At 42.1% G+C, this 25,117-nt stretch overlaps 2 protein-coding genes, 1 long non-coding RNA gene and 5 other non-coding genes across 9 annotated transcripts; 7 read left to right on the top strand and 1 right to left on the bottom strand.

The window, feature by feature from the left end:
* Nucleotides 1-2,614: 2,614 nt before the first annotated feature.
* Nucleotides 2,615-7,953, top strand: LOC146715118 (uncharacterized). Of its 2 annotated transcripts, none has more exons than XM_085451536.1 (3): nucleotides 2,615-2,726; nucleotides 4,580-5,325; nucleotides 6,742-7,953. In XM_085451536.1, the coding sequence occupies exons 2-3, from the start codon at nucleotides 4,672-4,674 to the stop codon at nucleotides 6,892-6,894; spliced, it is 807 nt and encodes a 268-aa protein (XP_085307662.1). In that variant the 5' UTR covers nucleotides 2,615-2,726; nucleotides 4,580-4,671; the 3' UTR covers nucleotides 6,895-7,953. The 2 variants fall into 2 exon arrangements, with proteins under 2 accessions (XP_085307662.1, XP_085307661.1); XM_085451535.1 differs by having other exon boundaries at nucleotides 4,577-5,325.
* A 6,638-nt stretch (nucleotides 7,954-14,591) lies between these two features.
* Nucleotides 14,592-18,818, top strand: LOC146715112 (uncharacterized). The gene is made up of 12 exons (XR_014918916.1): nucleotides 14,592-14,836; nucleotides 15,402-15,435; nucleotides 15,703-15,733; nucleotides 16,095-16,142; nucleotides 16,332-16,368; nucleotides 16,633-16,679; nucleotides 16,917-16,966; nucleotides 17,172-17,226; nucleotides 17,576-17,619; nucleotides 18,134-18,172; nucleotides 18,372-18,454; nucleotides 18,652-18,818. It is a non-coding gene; the product is annotated as an uncharacterized LOC146715112 (long non-coding RNA).
* Nucleotides 15,528-15,600, top strand: LOC146715117 (small nucleolar RNA SNORD36). The gene has a single exon (XR_014919353.1). It is a non-coding gene; the product is annotated as a small nucleolar RNA SNORD36 (small nucleolar RNA).
* LOC146715116 (small nucleolar RNA SNORD29) lies at nucleotides 16,750-16,814 on the top strand. The gene has a single exon (XR_014919473.1). It is a non-coding gene; the product is annotated as a small nucleolar RNA SNORD29 (small nucleolar RNA).
* LOC146715115 (small nucleolar RNA SNORD22) lies at nucleotides 17,341-17,466 on the top strand. Its single transcript, XR_014919472.1, has one exon. It is a non-coding gene; the product is annotated as a small nucleolar RNA SNORD22 (small nucleolar RNA).
* On the top strand, nucleotides 18,236-18,307 carry LOC146715114 (small nucleolar RNA SNORD31). The gene has a single exon (XR_014919469.1). It is a non-coding gene; the product is annotated as a small nucleolar RNA SNORD31 (small nucleolar RNA).
* On the top strand, nucleotides 18,511-18,582 carry LOC146715113 (small nucleolar RNA SNORD31). The gene has a single exon (XR_014919471.1). It is a non-coding gene; the product is annotated as a small nucleolar RNA SNORD31 (small nucleolar RNA).
* A 379-nt stretch (nucleotides 18,819-19,197) lies between the features above and the next one.
* On the bottom strand, nucleotides 19,198-21,468 carry arl2 (ADP-ribosylation factor-like 2). Its single transcript, XM_085451534.1, has 5 exons — nucleotides 21,257-21,468; nucleotides 20,868-20,978; nucleotides 20,110-20,272; nucleotides 19,611-19,691; nucleotides 19,198-19,522 (listed from the first exon to the last, which is right to left on the bottom strand). The coding sequence occupies exons 1-5, from the start codon at nucleotides 21,319-21,321 to the stop codon at nucleotides 19,388-19,390; spliced, it is 555 nt and encodes a 184-aa protein (XP_085307660.1). The 5' UTR covers nucleotides 21,322-21,468; the 3' UTR covers nucleotides 19,198-19,387.
* Between the last annotated feature and the right edge of the window lie 3,649 nt (nucleotides 21,469-25,117).

The following is a 25,117-nucleotide window of genomic DNA, read 5'->3' as shown; positions in this document are numbered from 1 at the left end:
TCTCGCAGAGCTAGGAATGTGGGATCGTAGGACGGAATGTGCAGTCCGATATCGACGTATGGCACCGTTTTATGTTCAGACCATCTAAAAGGTCTCTGACACTGGCTTTGGTCTTCCTATGGATCATTTGACTCGTTTTGACGCATAGATTTGAAGTGCGATTGTGTCAATGCCGAGTGTTTGCAGACGAGTCGACGTCTTTCATACAAGCTGCAGATGGCGGTCTGCTAGAAATCCGAGCACAGTGAGGTCTTTGGTGCAACACCCTCTTTGTGTTCATCGTGTAACTAAAAAACAGGGATGCTCTACTGAATCCAGTTCATGCCATATTTGTATGCTTTGAAAGCGTTTGGTGGGATTGTCTGCACTGAAACGACACCTCCCTAAGTATTGCAAGTGTCCTGCATCGACCGCGTTTTCTCTTGTTAATGCACTTTAATTTGTGAAGCTCTTTCTTTCATTAAAACTTTCATTAGAATGTGACCAATTATTTGCCTTGTGGAGAGAGAACAAGGCCAAACAAATCATTGATCTTTGGGCGTGCTTGTCCAAATTTGACCAGAGAAGAGCACGGCATACCCTCCACGACACTAAGTTAGACGTCCAGGGGGATTCAGGGCTACATCAACATCTATTGTGCCATCTGTGAAGAGAACAAAAAGCTACGTACGTTTTAAGGGAGTAAAACAATACTGCTGTTGTAGAAATACCAGTGATAAATCAGTGCATCCACCGGTGCTCAGTGGAAACAACAGCAAATGTTAAATTGGCAAACTTCACCTTCAAAAAGTCAACAAACCCTCAAGACAGCAAGTTACTGATGTGTAGCACAGATCATCTCTTTCACTGTGATTTTTGATTCATTCAAAAACAGAGAAGCTATAGAAATGTTTTTATGTTCTCATGCTATTCAGCAGAACTAAAAGATTCATATAAAACTATTAATCGAATAATAAATGATGGTGTGACTGAGTGAATTAGCTCCAGCTGTGGTGTACAATTCAATGACTAAACAATTACACAGTCTGAAATGTTTGTTAATACAGAACATGTGTACTTTTACTCCAGAAAAAGTTTATGTACAACTACATTACCATTACCACTTTTCTATGTATAGGATTTATGGCAGGATACCTCTTCCCTGTGTTTCCCTGTGTTCTGTAGCTCCACAGCTGGAGACCAGAGTGCTGAATCTACAACAGACATAACTAAAGTTAACCTGCTGGTTAGCTGCACAGAGCTGCACCCACAATTCACAAAAATTAGCCCACCTAGCATGCAGCAGCTATAAGTTATAAGACCCTTTAGATCTGCACAAAGTGACAGAAACAAACGTAACTGTTTTATCAGATCAGGTCAGACTAGTGATGACTAAATGAGGCCTCACGGAGTGTGCGCTACATGACCGTGTTTACGCCGTGTTGGTGTGTTGCTTAATAGCGACATCTGCTGGGTTTAAAAATCATTGCAGGCACGCTGGATAAATTCATTCATTCAGTTCAGAATGGTACATAAATGTTATATTCCTGATGTTAACAACACATTCTGTGAAGAAGTGATCTGGTGATCCTTATTTCGCCCTTATGGCCGACCATGCCACTCCACTGGCAAAGGGATACAGTCCAGCTGATCTTCTCATGGGAAGGAGGATAAGGACAACTATTCCTGTCATTCCATCACAGCTAATAATAAGCTAACAAACTTACAGACAAAAACAGAGAAAAAACTGCAACCGCAGACACAGACCACGTGACAGGCAGCCTGGATAAAAAGTGTGGAGAGAAACTGAAGTCAGTTGATTCATTCTGATATCTGGACACCGAGCGAGTGACGAATTGTCCTGTTAACATAACCAGCTGATGATAAAGTGCTAACTGAATGAAAGAAAAATGTATATTCCAAATAATTAGATTATAAAATGATCGATTAATGCAGTATGTAAATGGTTTTTGTACTTTGGACAGGTCGCCAGACTGTCACAGGGCTAACATTTAACCCAACCTCACTAATTACATATTGTTGGACTGTGGGGGGAAGTCCTAGTATCCAGAGTAGTATCCAGAAAGTTAACAGACTGTTCAGGTAAGCCTCTCCAGGACCAACAGGATATACAGAGTCCCCACTGTATGTTGGTGTAATGCATAAGAGTGCAATAACTGAGCTCACAGGCAGAATAAAGTTGATAGAGTTTTTATAAAAGGTTCATCTATAAAGAGCTGTTTAAAACAAAGTATGAGGTAAATCAGAGATTGAATGATCAAAGTTTCTAAGTCATAAGGCTTCGTGTCCATCTCCACCAATAAATCGTTTATTTGACCATGGAGACCCTGGCGCATTGAGCACTGAAGGCAAAACTCTGTTGCATCCCTGCAAAGCCTCTATAGCTGGATCCCGCGAGTTTACCCAGCAAAGGTAGGACGTGCGCTGCTGCTGCTGAGAATTTTTTCAGTAAGTTAATATTTGACCTGTTTAATACATGGCTTTATCTCTAAGTCAGTGTGTGTTCAAGGATGTAATGACAAGGTGTGTGTGTAGGTGGAGAGAGGGAGAGTGTTTTACAGCGTGTGTGTGTGTGTGTGTGTGTTCGTACCAGTGACGAAGACTCTGCAGGTCTGGGCAGGGTTGGCGTGTGACGTGTATGAGGGCAATAAGCAGCGCTCCCGGCTCCGTGTCACTCACTCAGACTCACACACCGAGAGGGGAACGAGACGAGAGCGAGAGATCTGGTAAGGCTGCAACTATTTCTTCACCTGTTGAAGGCGTTACTGTTTAATATGTGGTAGCAGGCATTTCTGTTCACTCCTGTTTAATGCTCTCACTGTTGGGCTGCTTCTCAGCCCTGTTTAATTTTTAACACTTTAATTTAGTCATCCTTTTTTTTTATTCGCCTCCTATTACACAACACCTTTCAGTCTTTATTTTGCAATCTGCACATTATATGAAACGTTACCTGCACTTCGCAAGTCTTCGAGATTTCCAGGACGCCGTTTGTCAGAGCACAGAAGGACGTTTTTTGGTTTCCTCTTCTGTTTGCCACCCTTGTAACAATCCAAAGTCTTCATTTGTTTTAAAAAACAAAGCTGATCTGGAAAGGACACCAAATATGTCTGCAGTTTCTGGTTATTAGCAGGAAGTGTACTCCTTCAGAGGAGCATTAGTGTGGACTTTGTTATTATGTAACTTGCGGTGAAACGGTTTACAAGGTGATCACAGAGGGGAGGGGAAGCGATCTTGCACTTTTTCACTGCAGGGTCAAAACCCCTGAGTACGTCTCATTTCTACCAGCAGCGCAATCAGTGATGTCACAGCAGCTGATTTCTTGCCTCATCCTGGACTAACACACATGTTTGTTTGGCCGCTTTTCTTTTATTAATTAAAAGTGTCCCACCAGGCGGAGAGTACAAGCGAAGCTTTTGCTGCAGTTGCAATTCTGCCCAAAAGGGCAGTCGAGCAAGCAGTGATCATTGAGGACCTCAAAGAGGAGCGCTCTGAGAGACGCTCGTTGATTGTGTGGCTTGCATTGTAATCACTGTGACACACAGATCAGTCCACTGATCATAAAGTAGAGGTCAGAGGTCAAATGTGACATGATATTTAAGATGTAATAAGGAAGTTTCAATATGTTGGCAACAGTTTCTAATAGGGCTGCGTTAACGTGGTTAATGATTAACGCGATTAAAATGGACGAACTGCCCAAAAGGCGTTGACAGAGACATTTCAGGGATTTTGAGTCAGTCTGCGCTCCAGATGGGTTAATTGTTAATCGCGTTAGTCGTAATGACAGCATTAACGCGTTTAAGCCGCATTAACGTGTTAACGGCGAGTAACCCCTTACACGGATTGATCTGCGTTAACTCGTTAACGCGGATTAGCCTGTTTTAACGCGCTAACGCGGATCAGTCGTGCCAACGCCACCGGCACATAACCTCGTTGGTGGAGGTAATAATGCTGCTCTTCCTGCACAGGGAGTGGAGCAGTCATCAGCCACTCCAACACAGCCAGAATATAAGGAACTCATCTAAACAACACTGTGCTTACACGGGACCCCTGAAAAAAACATGTCGATGTTTGACGCAGATTGTATGACTGACTTTCAGAACAGGTGGAGAATGGACAGACAAGCAGGTCGCTGACACCGACAGTTAGTCTGAAGTCATTGATTTTGGCTGCACATCCGGCTGTCCGACTCCCTGTGTGTTTATCTTCAGCGCTAAGAATGCTGCGCGTTCAGTTTTTTGACATCTGTTATCATCACAACCCCGATAACATTGACTCTGACCTCCAGCCTCGGTCACGGCCACCGATATTCAAACACAGACATTCTTGTGACGCCTGCATAGCATTTCTGTTGTACAGTACTTACCATCCAGAGAGGCTGATAAAACACACACATACTCACATTGATGTGAAAAGTAATTATCTTTCGTCTATGGTCTTTTACGCTTTTTCCTTCAGCTTTTATCTCCTATCACTGTTCTTGAAATTTTGGCTGCCTGTATGGAAATGGATCGGACTGTGCGTTTGACAGAGGGCAGGGTTATGTAACAGCCTTAAACTCTAATCTCTCCTCTCTCAGCAGGAACAAACCAGGAGCAGAAAGAGTGTGTGAGAAAGTGCACCAGAGGCCAAAAGAAGTAACAGACAGAAACTCGAAGAAACTCCAACAAAAAGATGGCTATTGGCAGGAACTCCAGGATGAGCTCAGTCCGAAGCTCCATCAGGGCCCCAAAGTTTCTGGACAAATCGAGTGGCTTCTACGGTCGCCTCGACGAGCCCGAGGCCGCCACAGAGGTAGAGGAGACTGGTGTAAATGTTTGCAACATAGAGGAGGCAGTCTCGAGTGACCCATCCATCACAGCGGTGCATTGTTCTGATGAGAAGGAAGAAGGCGAGGTGTTTGGCTTCAGCGAAGGCATGATGGAAGATGACGACGAGAGCCTCCTGAGGAGGAAACCCAGCCGCCGCAGCAGCAGGTGGAGGAGAAGCTCCAGGAGGAAACAGAAAGAGGGGAGAGCAGACGAGGACGCAGCCAGAGAGGAGAGGCCCAGCCTGGGCACGGAGGGTCCAGCTGACTTCCCCGAGGACATCAGGGTGAAGATTGAGATAGAGATGGAGAACCTGAAGAAGGTGGAGGAAGAAAATGAAAAGGCGGGCTGGGAGAAGGAACCCGTGCTCGTTCACTTCCCGGCTCAGGAGGACGCTGACGACCAAGTCCTTATCCGAGACAAGAAGAGAGGAAGAGAAGACGAAGAGGAGGAGGAGAGGAGGATGACGAAGGAGCAAGAGGAAGGGATGAAAGCGGTGAAGAGGAAAAATTACCGCAAGGTGAGAGAAAATGTGCGGTGTTGTTTTAGGCTGCAGACTTGTATCAACTTCCTCTTCAGTTTGTCACATTTACATAAACTCCATATTTAGCTTCGCTGCGTCGGGTTAAACTTTAAGCCGAAGCTGAAGGTTGTGTAACTGCACGTCCAGCATGTGTGGAACAGAGGGGTAAAGTTCTCCCTCGCCATCCTCCACGTAATGCACTCTGGGTTATTAACTGCCATGGAAACTATCTTATCACCTTTATAACATGTTGCCACTGCGCGTCCAAGGTCCAGCGGTCACTGGTGCGTGTCACGGCACATGAAGTCACCCCCAAATGAGTTTTTCCTCTACGTCATTTTTAATGACGAAAAATTAAGCAGGTTATTGTAAAGAATTTCTGCTCCTGCTGACACACACACACACACACACACACACACACACACACACACACACACACACACACACAGGTGACATTCCTGTGGCTCCTCTATCATGTCCTTTGATCAGTGGAACGAGGTCAGGTGATGCTGACCCGCCTGCTAAACCCCACACCGTGAAAAAACATTCCAGTGCTGTTAATCAGCTCCGCTCTGCAGACGATTGGTTGGTTTCTGCTCAGTGTGCGGCGCTGGTTAAATATTTAGTCATGAGTTACCACAGCACAACCTGTTTCCAGTGAGCTCATTATTTTCCAGATGGACTTTTAGACAATAATAAAGCTCATTGGTTCTTTTTATAGAAAAGGTCAATAGCGTGTCTCTTGGAATTTCCCAGGAAGCAGCCGTGCTGCGACACAACAGAAACAATCATTAATTTGTATACTGAGCACAGGAATTCCAGTGAACTCCAGGAAAAATCCTTTTATTCCATGCACAAGAAATGAGCCTAGAGCAGGATAATGTCAAACATTAACATTCAGCATATGTAAAAATTCAAAGAAAACCTTCCAGTAACACATTTATATTAAGCAAATGGCTACTTCCAGGTGTTTATTACTATTTTACCTGTTTAATGAAGCGCTTGGCCAATTTAAATTCAGCGTCTAACTACAAATTCAATTCAAGACTGAAGAGCTCAGTCACAAAACAGCTTCATGGAGCTGCTTTGATTCCTGACTCATTATCGACACAAGAGCACTGAGGTCTCCTGTGGTGGGATCCTTTGGGTCCTAGCAGTTGGTGTTTGCTCCATTGTTTCACACATGCTCGATCGGACTGTGATGTAGAGTTTCGAGGGCGCTCGAGCAGCTGTGTCACATTCCCTGAGGTGTTGCTGAGCTGTTTTGTCTGTGATGCAATGTCCTGCTAGGGGAGACTGCTGCCATGGGGGAGTGCCTTTATCATTGTAACATTGTAACTACATCTGAGGTTCTTCTTGTCACCTGTCAGTGGCTGTAATGTAGCTAACCCTTACTCCTCCTGTTCCCACCAGGCCTTGGACCGAGCACTGCGCCGCGGCTGGGAGGCCTTCGTCGCCAACCTCTACAGCGTCACGCTCTCACCGGTGAACTCCTCGCCATCGTCGTCTTCACCGTCGTCGAAGAAGAAGCACCAGCACAATTCAGTGTTAGCAGAATTTCAATAGAAATGGAGATAGAGATGGACAATGAAGCTTGAGGCTTCTTAACTTTTAATAATATCAGGGTCATGCAGCGTTTTACCGCGACTGCTGCAAAGTATCGGACAATCCTGCCTGTATAACATTTACCACATGACGTGTCTGAGTCATCACCTCAGGAATATTAATCAATTATGTAACTTACTGAGTCTTGATTACTCAGCTGAACCTTTATCGCCTTATTAGGATGCACCTTAGTCAGGACACAAACTGCAGGGATCCACTTTAGCTCAATGGGCTGCTGGTTTTACAGTGAAGTCTATGAGACTGGCCTGAACAGAAATCCCTGGTCTTTATGTGACTGAGTTCAGCAGCTGCTCGTCCCCTTCTGATCTCCAGTTTTAGTCAAGTAAGAGCATTTTAGCTCTTAATATCCAGTTCGTTACTAAGAGCTCGTTAAATGATCTCTGCTTCCTTTGGTTTAGCGCTGTGAAACTCCTCGAGTGTTGATGTGTAACCAAAGGGGGTGGAAAGTTTAAAACGTAGCAGCTGACTGATGGACTTTAGCTGTGGAGTAATACATACTTCTTTAGGATTAACCGTGGTGCTCGTTGCCTAATCAGACAAGCTATTTATGAGTAAATAGTATGCAGTAAATCAGTAATTAAACTTTATTAGGGATTCACATTATTATGGACACATTCTATTATTTATGTAGGCTTTATTGCAAGTGAAAAAGACGGACAGGGTCCAACCTTGTGCAAAGGAATATGTAAGAGTTTCTATTACAGCTTTTTAGCTTTTTCCTCATGAGGTCCCTGCGTGTGTTCTAGTGAAGGTTATTAAACCTGAAGGGACAGAGCAGGGAGGTGTAAGCTTAGATGTCCGTCCAGAAAAAGATAATGCTTATTTTTGGTCAAAAAAGTCATATTAAATAGTGCATATTTTCTCTATTTGAATGCAAAGTTGTGTCTTTTTTATGTGTTTGATTTGTAAAACTGACGACTGTATTTAAGAACTATTAATAATGGACGTTTGTAGATGTGACAAAAATGCAATAAATGGTCTTTAATTTTCAAACATTCATTCATCTATTTTTTTATTGCCCTTATCCACTTCACAGATACTGAACCAAATTTTTCAGTGGTGCGACTAAAAATAAATATTTGGTCGCACAGGTGCGACCAACTGTTCCGGTAACAAAAAAAATCTCTGCAACTCTCCGTGTGGTCAACAGCAGACACACATTATGCCCCTATCGTGGACTAAACCAATCAGAGATAGTCAGGGGCGGGACCTCTCTGATTGGCCGTGGTCCAGTTGAAAGTGCAGGTGGAAGAGAGAGGTGAGTAGCTTGAATAAAGCGATATCAATTCATTAACGGATTCCACACAAAGACCTAAACACAGAGCGGACCCGACACATCAGAATCAGCTTCGTCTTTCTCGGCTTTCTCACCCGACGGCCCGAACACGGACACGCTGTCGGAGCTTAGCGATTCTTCGGGTCCGCGCTGTGTTTACGTCTTTTTGCGCTGATTCTGAGCTGCAGGTTTTGTCTCTCTCCAACCAGCAGCAAAAGAAGCAGCAAACTGCGCTTCACATTTGATCAATGTCGTCATGAATTCCCTCTGACTTTTGCTGTTTTGCTTCCACCACGATATATATATATATATATATATATATATATATATATATATATATATATATATATATATATATATATAAAACACCCAGCACGCCCCTGCGGGCGGTTTATCCTTCAAGCTCGGGTCCTCTACCAGAGGCCTGGGAGCTTGAGGGTCCTGCGCAGTATCTTAGCTGTTCCCAGGACTGTGCTCTTCTGGACAGAGATCTCCGATGTTGTTCCCGGGATCTGCTGGAGCCACCCGCCTAGCTTGGGAGTCACCGCAGCTAGTGCTCCGATTACCACGGGGACCACCGTTACCTTCACCCTCCACATCCTCTCGAGCTCTTCTCTGAGCCCTTGGTATTTCTCCAGCTTCTCGTGTTCCTTCTTCCTGATATTGCTGTCATTCGGAACCGCTACATCGATCACTACGGCCGTCTTCTTCTGTTTGTCTACCACCACTATGTCCGGTTGGTTAGCCACCACCATTTTGTCCGTCTGTATCTGGAAGTCCCACAGGATCTTAGCTCGGTCATTCTCCACCACCCTTGGGGGCATCTCCCATTTTGACCTCGGGACTTCCAGGTTGTACTCAGCACAGATGTTCCTGTACACTATGCCGGCCACTTGGTTATGGCGTTCCATGTATGCCTTGCCTGCTAGCATCTTGCACCCTGCTGTTATGTGCTGGATTGTCTCTGGGGCATCTTTACACAGCCTGCACCTGGGGTCTTGCCTGGTGTGATAGACCCCAGCCTCTATGGATCTTGTGCTCAGAGCTTGTTCTTGTGCTGCCATGATTAGTGCCTCTGTGCTGTCTTTCAGTCCAGCTTTGTCCAGCCACTGGTAGGATTTCTGGATATCAGCCACCTCCTCTATCTGCCGGTGGTACATACCGTGCAGGGGCCTGTCCTTCCATGATGGTTCCTCGTCTCCCTCCTCTTTCTTGGGTTTCTGCTGCCTGAGGTATTCACTGAGCACTCGGTCAGTTGGGGCCATCTTCCTAATGTATTCTTGGATGTTCGTTGTCTCATCCTGGACTGTGGTGCTGACACTCACCAGTCCCCGGCCCCCTTCCTTCCTTCCGTTATATATATATATATATATATATATATATATATATATATATATATATATTAGGGGTGCAACGATATTCGTATCGATATTGAACCGTTCGATACAGTGCTTTCGGTTCGGTACGCATATGTATCGAACAATACAATTTTTTTCAATTTATTTTTTATTTTTTATTTTTTGTGTCCCGTTTGGATCTATAGCCATCAGAATTGTTGTCTTGAGGCCAAGAAAGATGCCAAGAGGATTTATTTTAAGTGGATCATCATATTGGTCCATTTGATTGACCTTTATTATAATTATGAATTTATTTTATTTTCAGTTGCAAACGGGACAGACATGACTGTGGGATAGGACAGGGGGAAAGAATGAAAGAAAGAGGGGGAGAGAAAGGAAGAAAACCAAAGGGGAGAAAAAAAAGAACAATACAAAATTTGTAATTTATTTTATCAACTTTCCTTCTGACGATGCTGTCTGTGTTGAGCGCTCAGTGAATCTGCGTTTGACTACTCCGCCTAGGCTCGAGAGTGCAGCCTAGGCGGAGTAGTCGAACGCAGATTCACTGAGCACTCAACACAGACAGCATGGTCAGAAGGAAGAGCGCAGGGCAAGCTAGCGAGACAGAAGTGGACCTCCCCACCCTCATTCAGATCTGGCGTTTGGAATTATTTTGGTTTTCATGTGACGTATGACCCTGAAGGTAAGCGAGTCATGGACTAAAGTAAAACAGTATGTTGGATGTGCCATGCAATGCTCAATTACATGGGTGGGAGCTAGTGTGTTAGCGCAGTTAGCTCGTTAACGTGTTGGCCGTCTAGCCCCTCTGTATAGGGTAGCTCGTTAACGGAGATTTGCCGTGTTGTGGCGTTAAGGTTATTTCAACGAGATTAACCTGAAAGCACTAGTGGGAACACAACGAATATGACTGCACATTTACGCCGACATCATCCTAGTGCAAAGACAAAAACAACAAGCATGCATGCTACAAACTTTAGCCGAGTCATTTAGACAGCTGTTAGCACAGGATTCTCCTTATGGAGACCTGATATGTTTAATATGCTGCTGAGAATATAGCCCAGAAGAAGCGGATAGTATAGCTTTTATTTTGGAAAGAGACATTTCTCTGTAATAAACTCTCTTTTCCAAAGATGAGTGATTCCTCAATCAGATACAGGGCTCGCAATATCGCTAGCCCGACGTCCTGGAGCTATCTCTGCCCTGCCTGTCGGGCTATTGTAGGAAGGAAAAACATATGTCAATGCTTTTGCATTCTTTCAGAAATGTAGCTGGGTAATTATGTCATTGGGTGAGCCACTGTCAATATGTGACATATTGAAATCGTGTTTGAATTTGCGCTTGTTTTTTTGCTTTCACTTTGCAATCGCGCGAACTGTGTATAGAGAGCGACAGCACTGATCTGTGAGTGATGATAATTTGTGCACCAATTCCTCTGACATCGTCTTATTAATCGTTAGCTTACTATGCAAACATGACAAGTGAAATCTCCCGCAGCTTAAACATGTGAGAGGTTGATCGCGCAGAGAATCGCTGAGCTTATGTGAGTGCGGCAGGATATATATTTCACTACGATGACCTGGATGACTGAGAACCTTCACAGACAGATATATATTTTAGTTCTGCTGAGCCAAATAAGACAGGTCAGGGTGAAGAAGTGACAGCCAAAGAAAAGCTTACCACAAAACGGAGAAGTTATGACAAATCAGACTATAAGGCAAAAAGAAAGTGCAGCTTTATGGTTTCATGGACAAAAGAATTTCTGTGGCTGCAATATGACGAGCTAAATAACAACACGCACAAGGGTTAGGGTTAAATTTAAAAACTGTACTTTTGTGTTAAAATATATATTTATAATTTTAATAAATGACAAATTAAAAAGGCATGAACATTTTTTTTGTATCGAAAAAATATCGAACCGTGACACCAAAGTATCGAACCGAACCGTGAATTTTGTGTATCGTTGCACCCCTAATATATATATATATATATATATATATATATATATATATATATACACACATATATACACACATATATATATACACACACACACATGTATACACACACACATACATATATATACACATATATATATGGGCATACAGGGAACGCCATAACCAAGTGTCCAGCATAGTATACAGAAACATCTGTGCCGAGTATGACCTGGAAGTCCCGAGGTCAAAATGGGAGACGCCCCCTAGGGTGGTGGAGAATGGCCGAGCTAAGATCCTTCCAGATACGGACACAATGGTGGTGGCTAACCAACCGTACACAGTGGCGTTAGACAAGCAGAGGAAGACGGCCATAGTGGTAGACGTAGCGATACCGAATGACAGCAACATCAGGAAGAAGGAACACGCGAAGCTTGAGAAATACCAAGGGCTCAGAGAAGAGCTTGAGAAGATGTGGCGAGTGGCTCCAGCAGATCCCAGGAACAACATCGGCGAGCTCTGTCCAGAAGAGCGCATATATATATAAATTTAAAAAAAAAATAAAAAAAATTAAAGGAAATGAACACTTTAGATCTCAGTGGGAACAAATCATGCAGATCTATACTGATATGGACTGGGTAATGTGCTGGGAAATAAAGGATCCCACATTGATAGAAATGAAAATGATCAACCTACAGAGAACCTACAGCTCCAAAGACACCTTAAAAATCAAGTTAACAAATTATGCAGCAGCTCAAAATGATACTCAGTAGTTTGTGTAGCCCCCACGTGCTTGTATGCATGTCTCAGATTGTTGGAGCATGCTCCTAATGAGACAGTCTGGTCTCCTGGTCAATCTCCTTCCAGATCTGAACCAGGGCATCACTGAGCTCCAACTCAAACATAAAGAGCTGCCCACAGTGGGTGAACCTGTGAGAAAGGGAGTGTGAGTTTCCACCAAGTAATGTGTTTGGTTCTTACAGGTCGAGTCAGTGAGCATTTCTGTTGCTCCTCTGAAGGTCAGGCGGTCTAAACTGAAGTCTGAGCCATGGCTGAACGACATCACTCGGGCTGCTCGAAGAGAGCGCAGAAAAGCAGAACGCAAGTGGGAAAAAGACAAACTACAAGTGTCTTATGATATCTTAAGAGATAGCTGGCATAAATATCAGAAAATTGTTAAGAACCAGAAATCCGCCTATTTTGCAGGTGTTATTAACGACAACTGCCATAAGCCCCGTCTCTTATTTAGTATTTTAAACTCTGTTCTTAACCCTCCCCAATCCAACTGTACAGAAGCTTCTGCTGAAACTTGTGAAGCTTTTTTAAATTTCTTTGTTTTTCTTTAATAGATTTTATCTATTAGAGCACATATTTTACCCCCTTTTTATGACCCTTCTGTTATTTTTAGCCTTTAGCATTTTTTAGCCATTTTGAACCTGTGTCTCTGTCTTATCTGGGTAAAATTGTCACCCAAATCAAGTCTGGTTCTCCCAGGGATGTCCTTCCCCCTCGTTTTTTTAAAGAAGTTTGGGACACTATTGGACCTTATATTCAAAGGCTTATAAACAGCAGCCTGACTTTAGGCGATGTACCTGTAATTTTTAAACAGGCAGTGGTCCAGCCTCTGCTGAAACACCCTGGCTTGGATGGCTCCTTCAAAAGCTGCTCTGGTTACCATGGAACGTACTGTTTCAGGTTGGATTCATCATTTGCTGTCACTATCAGGTTATTTTGCCCTCACACATGAGCTGCTGGCTGGCAGGAAGTATCAGAAACACGTTGTTCATGTTGTGGTAGCACTTCATACTTCATCCAAGCACTGTGTGCTCCAGATCGATGGCTGGACGGTGTTTCATTTTCTGCCTTAAAAAAAAACAGAGAGAGAGAGAGAGAGAGATAAAACCATGGTTTTTTTTTTTACACTTTGGAGAATCCGAGCATAATAAGCGAGACATTTGGACATTATCTCTTCATGGGGACAAGTCAAGACTAGAGAGGGGAATGAGAGATGATAAGTAAAAAAAATCATTCCTAATTTAAGGTTGTGTTCAAATCTTGAACTCAGTGAAAAGAAATCACTCCAGTAAATGAACAATGTTTAGTTTGCAATAGTCATACCCAGATCCTGATCTCGCCCACTGCTGGAATGGAGGATATTTACATGAAAGAATAACACTGTGGAGGGTGGAAGAGTAGAAAATCACGTGTTCTGAGTCAAAATTGCTTTTGCATTATTTGGCTACGCAGGTATTACTGATAGTAAAGTGCTTCGCTGTTTAAATATATGTTATGCTTTAGCTGGATAATTCTTTTCTGTCTTGTCTGATGTAGAAATTGGATTTCCCCCGCACACACACTCACTAAGGTCTGTAAAATCTGCAGCCTGTTTCTGTGTCTTTGCTGCCATCTGGTGGAGGTAAAAATGGCGCTCAATCTTAGCGGAAGTGACGTAGTAAAATCCACTCTCTGTAGGCTTTCTCCAGCTACATGCTGAGAGCGATGTTCTTGCGTTAAAAATACAGAGTTTAGGTTGTGTACAAAAGACTCTATCCAGTTTAATTCACCCATAGCTGAATACAGATGAGAGGTTTTTTTTTGTTTTTTTTAAATTAACTTTATTTATCACATTTTAGACATACAGTCAAGTAAAACAGGAATCACATAAAAGATGACATTGTGGTAGTACAATGAGGAACAGAGAGAGGGACAAGGACAAAAGATAAAATAAATTAAGGGGAACATAAATAAACAAAAGTTTGCAAGAGCCAAAATCAAGTTAGCAGTTTCAATCGGTTATAGATGTTAACAGTCTTGAGAGCCTTAGTGTTTTTTGATGAGGAGATTGTCCTTATATATTGTGCAAGTTCCATTTTTAATACAAGACGTTCAGGCTTTCTGCCGAGGACTTTGCTTTTGTGTATATGAAATTTTGCCAAAAATAAAACCAAATTTATAAAGAAGAAAGCATCATTGTCCTTGTCTTTAAAATTATAATAGCCAAAGACAACATCCTTATAGTATAGTTGAAGATTAGGGAGAACAGAGTAATAAACTTGTGGAAATCCTTCCAGAATTTACACGTAAATTTACAAGACCAAAACCAATGAGAAACTGTTTCAGGTTGTTCTTGACAGAAGGTACAATTTACATTTATTTCAGCCATAAATTTGGACAAATATTGTTTGGTAATACAGATGAGAGTCAAGATAAGCGTTAGCCACTCGGTGACGTTTGCCGGTGGGCGGAGTCCAACAGGCGGGACATAAAAACGAGATGCACCGCGCTCTTCTTCCACTTCCTTCGATGTTCTGGCAGAGGTAAGATTTGTGCAACACTTAGCCGCTTTAGTTTAGTTGCAGAGTTTATCCACTAACTGGATGATTTTAAAGAAACTGCTGTAGTGATGCTGCAGTTTCACGTTAGTTCACGTCTCATTTTCAGCCATTTTAAACGCTGCGTGGTGTTTTTGCTAGAAGTTTCTCTTCATTGAGCACCGACCAGATTTTAGCGTAATCTTCAACCATCCACCAGCAGAATTTAAACATTTCGACTGAAATTTCTGTCAATACTAATAAAAATATGTTCTTTACCTGATGCATCCAGTATTGAGACTTAAACGTAAAGCAGGCTTGCATTTTAATGGCTTCAGAAGTGACCGCACGGCAACTAACAGCGTCTCTAAATGATGAAACTTTTCACAGACCTGTCCTGAATGGCAGTGATTGCACTCTTTTTATTCTGATTTGAGACGCTGTTAAACTCAGTTTTCATACTGTTTCACGCGAACAGTAGCACGTTAAATTTTAGCGGTCACGTGGTAAACGGCATGGCTAGCTGGTTGCTAGCTGCAGCATGCTAACGCGTTCTTTCTTTTCTTTCCAGATGTGGAGCTGCTGGAAACGTGCTTCCTGCACAGGTAATGTCTGTTTACAGATTCGCTTTATTGCATTATAAGATGGAGAGTAGGGTCATGTAACCGTATTAAATGGCATAACGTGAAAGGTCATGCTACTGTGATGACCTGTTTGAACTCTCTCACTGAATAAAAACGTTGAAGACAGCATTTCAAACACTGAGTAGCATGAAGGAATCACCACTGATCGTCTCGTGCTTTTTCTTTTACAACTCTCTAACAGCGCCATCTTTTTTTTTTTTTTTTTTTTTTTTTCTCGTCTGGTTTCAGGCATGGCCTGTGAGGACACTTCCTACATCAGGTAATTAGAAAATGCTCAGAGTGCTTCAGATTTTAATCTGGATTAGGAATTTAAATGATCTCTCTCAGTGGCTCTGCAGTTAAACATCTGTGTGGCTATAAATGAGCATGTTGTGCTGCGGTGATGAGTCTTGGAACTCTCTCTTACTGAATCAGCGTTTTGAAGAAGCTTCTTTACCAGATTCTGAGCAGCATGTAGGCTCCAACCTGATTGTGCTGTAATGGCTCTTAAAACACTTTTATAAGACAATGACTGTGGTTTAAAGTTAAGGGCAGTGATTGAATTGACAAATCTCTAGTTCTAATTTCTTGAGGGCTTAAATACAGATCTCATTAACAAAGATTTATTTTTTTCTGTGTAGGTCCTCTGATGTGAACCCCGCAGTGTTCAGAGTGGCTTAAATTCAGAGGTCAGTTAAGATTTTCTGCCGTTGTTAAAATTCCACAGTAGGGTTTTAAGCATGATGATTACCATTAATGACAAGCATATGCCTGATTAATGTGATGTCAACCTTTAATCTGATTACCCTTTAATTTAGGCTAACAAACATGTAAATGTTAGTTATTGCAAATGATTAACAGTCGTATTTCTTTGCTAGGCTAAAGTTTCAGAAGGAAGTGATGCCAAATCCGCATGTAAGTATTAAGCTTTAATTTTTTCAGGTTAATGTGAAATTCTAGAAATTGAATCTGAAATGCTAAATTAATTTATTGGTTCCATAATGTGAGGCATTTCTGACTGTTTGAAAGGATGAAATGGGTTAGCACCCATCAAACACCTGGACGACATGTGTCACATGGCAGTTTGTCACCAAAGCCCTGATCAAACATGCAAGTCCTTAATGGCACAAGAAGTAGTCCCTGCTTTTTTTTTTATTAACGGCCCAACTTCTCCTTTAGGGACTTCCACCAAATGCTTGGGGGAAGGCAGTCGAGAAAGTTTCAAGGTAAGGATTTAAGACTTGAATATTCTTTCTGTTGAGCTTGTTGTGCAGAGACGTTTCATCTGCAGCGCAGTTTCAGTGATGATGATACTTAGCTCACTTTGACCCGATGTGAAACGACACGAACGTCTGAGCAACTGCAGCTTTTCACTTTGAAGGATTTCTATAATCTGTGTATTTTATTTGTCATAATACAATCTGCATGGCCACTTGAGTGATGTAAATGATTTCTGTTGTCAGGTGACTTGATGACTGCTTCAGCAGCTCCATGGAGGCTTTCCGGTTTGAAGGTATGTTTAAAAAAAAAAAAAAAAAAAAAATCTGTGCAGTTTTAAATATTCAGACCTGCTGAAAATGATGAGAGAAATTTTGGAATCTCGTTCGTCTGAACTGCTGTTGATAAAATTTAAATCTGAAGTCAGTGACGGTCCACAGGAAACACTGTGAGACTTGAACCTCCTTTCTGTACCTTGACTTGATGCAATCATTTTACAGGTAGCTGAAGTTTGGACTCCAGATGCTGCCATCACCATCCCAGCTGTTTGTCCAGGTGGGTGAACTCTGTAGCTTCGTTTTAGTGCTCATCTAGACATCTTTATGTAGGAGGCTTAGAGCTTGATGGACTCTAAACTTTTATTTAGACTGATGGGTGTCACTCAAGTTTCCTGTATGATGATACTTGCACACGTCTTACGCCTCGTGTCAATGCCAGACCTGAAAAGGTGAACCCACTGGTGTTGCCTTGGCAATAAGGGGATGACCTGTTGGGGTTACCAACAGTCTGAATGGAAACATACTGGAATTGTGAATCATCTGATGTTTATCTGCACGGGAACAAACCTGTAGCCTAACGTCATTGTGAGCAAACGTTGCTAATGTAACTTTGTGTCGTCCTTCAGGACAGAGCTGCCTGTCAAATCTGTGAGCTGGACGCAAGCCCTAGGTAGGTGCTGTGCATGTTAACATCAACAGAAAAGTGATCATAGTGAAAATAAAGGATGAATGATTCTGGTATTAAGGTCTAAAACTGTGCAGTCATGCTTCCTGTCTGATAAGACTGTGAAAGCCCTGGATCTTGACTTTAGTACTGCTGGGTTTGTGCAAATGATGACATGACACCACAGTCAAAGAGGGGGTTGACTCTACCCCCTCCAACTCAGTTGGTCTCCCCTCCTGTTGGCCTAGCATGGTGCTGAGAACCCTGACTGTTACCCCTCCAGGTGTAAGGTGACCTGCTGGTGCTCTGATGGAGAAGGAGTGCTGACCAAGGCATGGCTGAAAAGAAACCTTCTGATCACATCCCAGAAATGTCATATTTAAACTTCTTTGACACTTTATAACACAGTGGCTTTGAATGCTGCTTTATAGATTTGCTTCACTAAAGTGTTAATGTCAGTCTGACAATTTCCCCAAAAGAGCTTCAGCAGGATACTTAATACTTGTCTGTCTTTAAACAGCTTTAAACACCAGATCGTCGGTTCAGTCAGTTCATGCTGGTGAGTACAAACTCTGCTTCTGTTTTAACAGCATGCAGCAGCTTAATGTCCAGTTAAAAATTAAACAGAAGTGATGAGGTTGTTTTACCGCCCCAGTCTGAAGATTCGTGACTGATTGGTATACTCTGATCTCAGCAGCTAAAATGTGTTCTCAGTCACTCCACAAGCAGACTCTACTAACACATTTCATCTATTGCAGGTTTCTTGTTTGAGGCAATGGAGTCATGTGGTCTGTGTCCAGCACCTCATGTCATGAGACTGACATTGCGCACAGTCATGATGGTGAGTAACCAGTTTAAACTGGAAAAGTTACTTAATTAGGCAACGGTTTAGTGTTAAGCAGAAGTGATGAGGTTGTTTTACCGCCCCAGTCTGAAGATTCATGACTGATTGGTGTACTCTGATTTAAAACGGACTTAATCATAACATGAGTGTTCCTGCCCTCCATGTTTCTAAGTGTTTGTTTTTAAACTTTGCAGATTGGACGGTACGTGCCACATCGTGACGATCTCCTGTGTGCTGCCACCAAGATGACTGCAGTTTGAACTACACTGGAATTGTGTGGACAGCTGTGATAATGTTTACATTTGTGGGGTTCTGTCACTTAAAATTTGCAGTAACAAAACAATAAAGTGTTTAAAATTTAGCAGACGAAGCTGTTTTATTTCAAGTGTGACTGTGGGGAGACTCGATAAACCAGAACATTTTAATAGTGCAAGTTTTTAGAATGTCAGGTTTCTGGCTTAAAGGGATAACACAGGGTGCTTTGTGTTGTAGCACAAATTAAATCAAACCTAAATGCTAACTGTCAAAGAATTGGCTTGAGGCTGATCGATGAGATGACAAATTATGCAGAACTGGCCTGTGCAAGAATGGTGGAAAGCACCAAATTTCTCTGTAGGCGCTTGTGATACAACCAGAATTTGCAAAGAATTGCATGTCAAAGAACTTTAGACTACATAAGAACGAGCATAACAAGTTGTCTGCAAGAATCAAGTGTGGATGTTGTAAGAAGGCAACTGCAGTGTTTTGCCACAAGAATGGATGAACTTTTATTACTGGGTTCATACAAGTAAACTATGGTAAGTCTCCTTTAAATCAGTGCAAACCCAGGACTGCTGGGTAAATCCTTACTTGATGGGACAAGTATAAAAGCATTCAGTCACTAAAGGCGGCAGGTCATGAACAGAGACCAGCTGGTCTGCAGTTAAACATTCAGTCAGCAGTGAAGATCCTCGCAGCGATGTCATCTAATAACCAGTCCACGCCAGCTAACAAGTTCTCTCCTGTTACTGCACTGCAACCAATGATACACCAGTGATGACTTTTGATGTTATCCAGGGCCAGCGCCTGCAGAAGAACAAAGTGTCAGCATCCACCGTGATATATGCAACTATATCATTGCTGAAATGCAGTGTCAAGTGGGTGCAGAGCTCACCTCTCGTATTGCCTCTTTGGACAGAGCTCCTGGTAAATCCTGTTTGTTGGCAAAAACCAGCAGCGTTGCACCAGCTAACCTCTGCAAAGAACGGAGCGCAGCTTATTTAAAAATAGCATAACGTGTTCATACTGAAATCAAATATTTTGACTCTAGCTTTTAGGGGTCCATGGAGGCCAGTGTGAGTTGCCCAGTTTTGAAAATATCTTAAAAGATATAGAAAGTCCAGACAACTCAGAAAAACGATTAAAGATTTGCTTTCTATTAAAGATAAATGGATACTTCTGATTGGTTTGGGCAAAATATTCCTTTTAAATGACAGGTGGAATACCAGGGTTAAGGCTGGTATTCAGGACTAGTGAGTGTCACATTTTTACACACCTACCCTTCTGGTCTAACGGTTACTGCAAACCTATTGCGTTTACTCTTTTATCCTTTAAAAAACAAAACAACCAATATAAAGGATTCTGTCACTCCACTGTGTGTCATTCTCATATACCTCCTCCAGGAGGAGTGCGCTGAGCTCCTGTCTGCAGTCTTCCAGTCTGAGTCTGTCTGCGCTGTCCACCACCCACACCAGCCCATCTGTGCTCTCAAAGTAGTTCCTCCAGTAGGAGCGCAGTGACTTCTGACCGCCTACGTCCCAAATATTCAGTTTAAACCTGGAAACACAAGGAGTGGGAGGCATGAATGGAAATGTACAGACTGAGCTAGAAAAAAAAAAAAAAAACAGGTCTAAAGAATACTTTTGTACATTAACACAGGAGGTTTTCAGCAAACGTTTGCCTCCCTTCTACTTTTAAATACCGTACGAACCACAAGTTGGCAAGCAGCCTGAGAGCGAAGTGCTCTGATATAGTCCCATTTGGTTTTATGGTAAGATGGGGCCTGATTATTTAAGAGATGAAGGATTTTAACTTTGATTCTGGATTTAACAGGCTGACACACAGAAATAAAAGCCAAATCAAAAGGCGCCACAGGCGGAAGGAAATAGAGGCAAATAGATCTGAAGGGATAAAGCATTTCCTGTGACTTTTATTCCTTTATTACACTGAAGCTTCATTTATTATTTGTCATGGTTTTCACATAAGACAATACACAATACCTACTTTCATATTCATATAGGCACATTTTAATTTTAGATTATTATATCGACCATCTTTGAAATTTTTCCTTGACTAGATTAGTTTTTTTTAAAGAAACATGGGTGTCAAAGCAACGTGCGTGTGCGCGTGTTTGAGCCAGTGTGCGCGTTACCCTTTGTGCTCCAGCGTTTTGATGTTGAAGCCCAGTGTGGGAGAGATGGTGCTGACGTCCTCCCCGTTGAATTTTTTCAAGATGGTCGTCTTCCCCGCGTTGTCCAGACCTCTGCACGCGCCAGGTTAAAGACAACTCACACACCTGAGAGGTTTTAATCGATTAATCAGCGTCTCGTATATTTACTAGAATACGTGTAACAGCTAGCATAGCAAGAAGGATGAATCCGCACAGAGGGAAAATAAAGAGAAAGGCGTTATCCGGCATCTTTATCTAACGACACAGAGAAGCTTGCGGGTTCTTATTTGATACATGTATAGTTATAATAAACCAAGTGCACGAATGCCACTTTGTTTTCAGCCTAGCCAAACCTGTCACAGAAAGGATACAGCATCAGCAGCCTCATCTCGCGCTCCTTCTGTTTCATCTTCTTCAAAATTGTTAGTAAACCCATCGTGACGCTGCCCCGTTTAACTGTTATACTGTAATAAATGTATGTTATAATTTTAAAGTTTAGTATGATAATGTTCGGCTCTCGTAAGCAGCATTGCAACTCAGGAAGAAGCCAGAGTGTTAATCCCGCCCCATGTAGCCACCGATTGGCTTGTTTTGCAGCAAGAGAACGTGGATTGGTTGCTTTCAACTTCCGGCGCCGGCAGATTGGTCAGTGTGCATATTTAAGGTGTGGCCGGGCTGTGGAGGCCAGAGAACTACTGTGATGGTTTGCGGCAGCGCCTACTTGTGTCTGTTGTGGAAATTACACATTTGAGTCGGTTTGGGGAATGTTCTAATTTTCAAAATATAAAATGTTAACGATCTTGTGAAAATGAAAACAAGCATCAGAAATGTGAACATTTTTACATTTAGGAGTTATAAACGAGTCAGCTATTTTTACCACAGTTTTCAACCACTGAATCCACTTTACAGATTTTTGCAAATATTTCTTAGGCGCTTCTTTTCTAACTTTTAACAAAATACACTGGAAAAATTGCAATGACACCTTTTTGTGAATTATGTGATAAATGTGATTTATTAATAAATATTAATAAATCTAATTAAAAATCGAATTAATCTAAGTTAATGTACAGAGAACCAAAGAAAATAAATACAGTTCAGGCTCTGTAGTCCAAAGCTTTACCATACCAGCTCTTTCCCTCTTCTTCTTATTCTTCTTAAAAAATAAATTAAAACAAAAACATAGTTTCTTAAACTGTAAAGTAAAAGCTGAGTTGTTTCATATTTTTTTCTTGCGTGATTTACTTAAGATAACAAAACAATTTAAATTAACAACATTTTTATGTGGGAATTAAACAAGTCAGTTAATCTAAATGTAAAATATGAATTTGTTTAGAGAAAACATAATATATTTAAGTACGATGTGACATTTCTAACAATAATTGGTCTAAAATAACTCATTTAATCTATTTACATTAAGTAAAACATATTATTATAAATAGCTCTCCCTCACAGGGAGCTGGTGTGGATGTGGTCAAATGTCATTGTATGCAAATACTTCTGCAGCGGTGCCTTCACAAGATGGTGAAAATCAAGATTTTTTTGTGGATATTTGTGATTGATAGTGATGCTGTTTTTCACACTCTGTACTTCTGCAGCGTTCCTAAGCAGTCAGCTTATTTTAGAACAGTTTTCACTTTCACTACTGACTTTAATTACTCTTCTCTGGCCCCGGTGGCACCAGTGTCCGGCAGCCTCGCCTATGTCAGTGCGCCCCAGGGTGGCTGTGACTACAATGTAGCTTGCCATCACCAGCGTGTGAATGGGTGGATGACTGGTTGTGTAAAGCGCTTTGGGGTCCTTAGGGACTAGTAAAAGGGTCATTGTCCTGTTGAGAAATAAATGATGGTCCAACTAAAGGCAAACCCGATAGGATGGCATGTTGCTGCAGGATGCTGTGGTAGCCATGCTGGTTCAGTGTGCCTTCAGCTTTCAGTAAATGCCCAACATTGTCACCAGCAAAGCATCTTCACCTTCCTTCTCCATGCTTCACGGTGGGAACCATGAACGTAGAGACCATCTATTCACCTTTTCTGTATTGCACAAAGAAACAGCAAGTGGAACCAAACATCTCAAATTTGGACTCATCAGACCAAAGCACAGATGTCCACCGGTCTAATGTTCATTCCTTTTAGACCCCATTCCTACAAAACTGCTCAAAGAAGTCCTGCCATTAATTAATTCTTCGATCTTAAATATGATCAACCTATCTCTAATAATCGGCTATGTACCACAGGCCTTCAAGCTGGCTGTAGTTAAACCTCAAAAAGCCATCTCTAGACCCAGCAGTCTTAGCTAATTATAGGCCAATCTCCAACCTTCCTTTCATATCAAAAATCCTTGAAAGAGTAGTTGTCAAACAGCTAACTGATCATCTGCAGAGGAATGGTTTATTTGAAGAGTTTCAGTCAGGTTTCAGAGCTCATCACAGCACAGAAACAGCTTTAGTGAAGGTTACAAATGATCTTCTTATGGCCTCTGACAGTGGACTCATCTCTGTGCTTGTCCTGCTAGACCTTAGCGCAGCATTCGATACTGTCGACCATAATATCCTATTAGAGCGATTAGAACATGCTGTAGGTATTACAGGTACTGCACTGCAGTGGTTTGTATTATATCTATCTAATAGACTCCAATTTGTACATGTAAATGGAGAGTCCTCTTCACACACTGAGGTTAATTATGGAGTTCCACAGGGTTCAGTGCTAGGACCAATTCTGTTTACATCATACATGCTTCCCTTAGGCAGCATCATTAGAAGACATAGCATACATTTTCACTGCTATGCAGATGACACCCAGCTCTATCTGTCCATGAAGCCAGATAACACACACCAATTAGTTAAACTGCAGGAATGTCTTAAAGACATAAAGACCTGGATGGCCGCTAACTTTCTGCTTCTTAATTCAGACAAAACTGAGGTTATTGTACTCGGCCCTGAAAATCTTAGAAATATGGTATCTAACCAGATTCTTACTCTGGATGGCATTACCTTGGCCTCCAGTAACACGGTGAGGAACCTTGGAGTCATTTTTGACCAGGATATGTCCTTCAATGCACACATTAAACAAATATGTAAGACTGCTTTCTTCCATTTGCGCAACATCTCTAAAATTAGAAATATCCTGTCTCAGAGTGACGCTGAAAAACTAGTTCATGCATTTATTACTTCCAGGCTGGACGACTGTAATTCATTATTATCAGGATGTCCAAAAAACTCGCTGAAAAGCCTTCAGCTAATCCAAAATGCTGCAGCAAGAGTCCTGACAGGGACTAGAAAGAGAGAGCATATTTCTCCTGTTTTGGCTTCGCTTCATTGGCTTCAAGTCCAGAATTGAATTCAAAATCCTGCTCCTCACATACAAGGTCTTAAATAATCAGGCCCCATCTTATCTTAATGACCTTGTAGTACCATATCACCCTATTAGAGCACTTCGCTCTCGCTCTGCAGGCCTACTTGTTGTTCCTAGAGTATTTAAAAGTAGAATGGGAGGGAGAGCCTTCAGTTTTCAGGCCCCTCTTCTGTGGAACCAGCTTCCAGTTTGGATTCAGGAGACAGACACTATCTACTTTCAAGATTAGGCTTAAAACTTTCCTTTTTGCTAAAGCATATAGTTAGGGCTGGACCAGGTGACCCTGGATCCTCCCTTAGTTATGCTGCAATAGACGTAGGCTGCCGGGGATTCCCATGATGCATTGAGTTTTTCCTTTCAGTCACCTTTCTCACTCACTATGTATTAACAGACCTCTCTGCATTGAATCATATCTGTTATTAACCTCTGTCTCTCTTCCACAGCATGTCTTTTATCCTGTCTTCCTTCTCTCACCCCAACCGGTCGCAGCAGATGGCCGCCCCTCCCTGAGCCTGGTTCTGCCGGAGGTTTCTTCCTGTTAAAAGGGAGTTTTTCCTTCCCACTGTTGCCAAAGTGCTTGCTCATAGGGGGTCATATGATTGTTGGGTTTTTCTCTTTATCTATGAAGCGCCTTGAGGCGACTTTTGTTGTGATTTGGCGCTATATAAATAAAATTGAATTGAATTGAATTGAATCCTTCTGTATCCTCGCCCAAACAAATCTCTTCTGCTTGTTGCTTTTCTTTGGAGTTGTTTCTTAGCAGCTATTTGACCATAAAGGCCTGATTCGTGCAGTCTGATCATTTGATGTAGAGATGTGTCTGCTACTGGAACTCTGTGTGGCATTTATCTGGGCTCTAATCTGAGGCTGCTGACTCAGATG

Source organism: Copadichromis virginalis, linkage group LG3 (genome assembly GCF_057382275.1).
Source record: "Copadichromis virginalis isolate Kocher_CV1m ecotype Utaka linkage group LG3, C_Virginalis_male_GT1.1, whole genome shotgun sequence".
Classification (NCBI taxonomy): Eukaryota; Metazoa; Chordata; class Actinopteri; order Cichliformes; family Cichlidae; genus Copadichromis; species Copadichromis virginalis.
The sequence above is the reverse complement of the archived record's forward strand: the minus strand, read 5'-3'. Positions and strand labels throughout refer to the sequence as shown.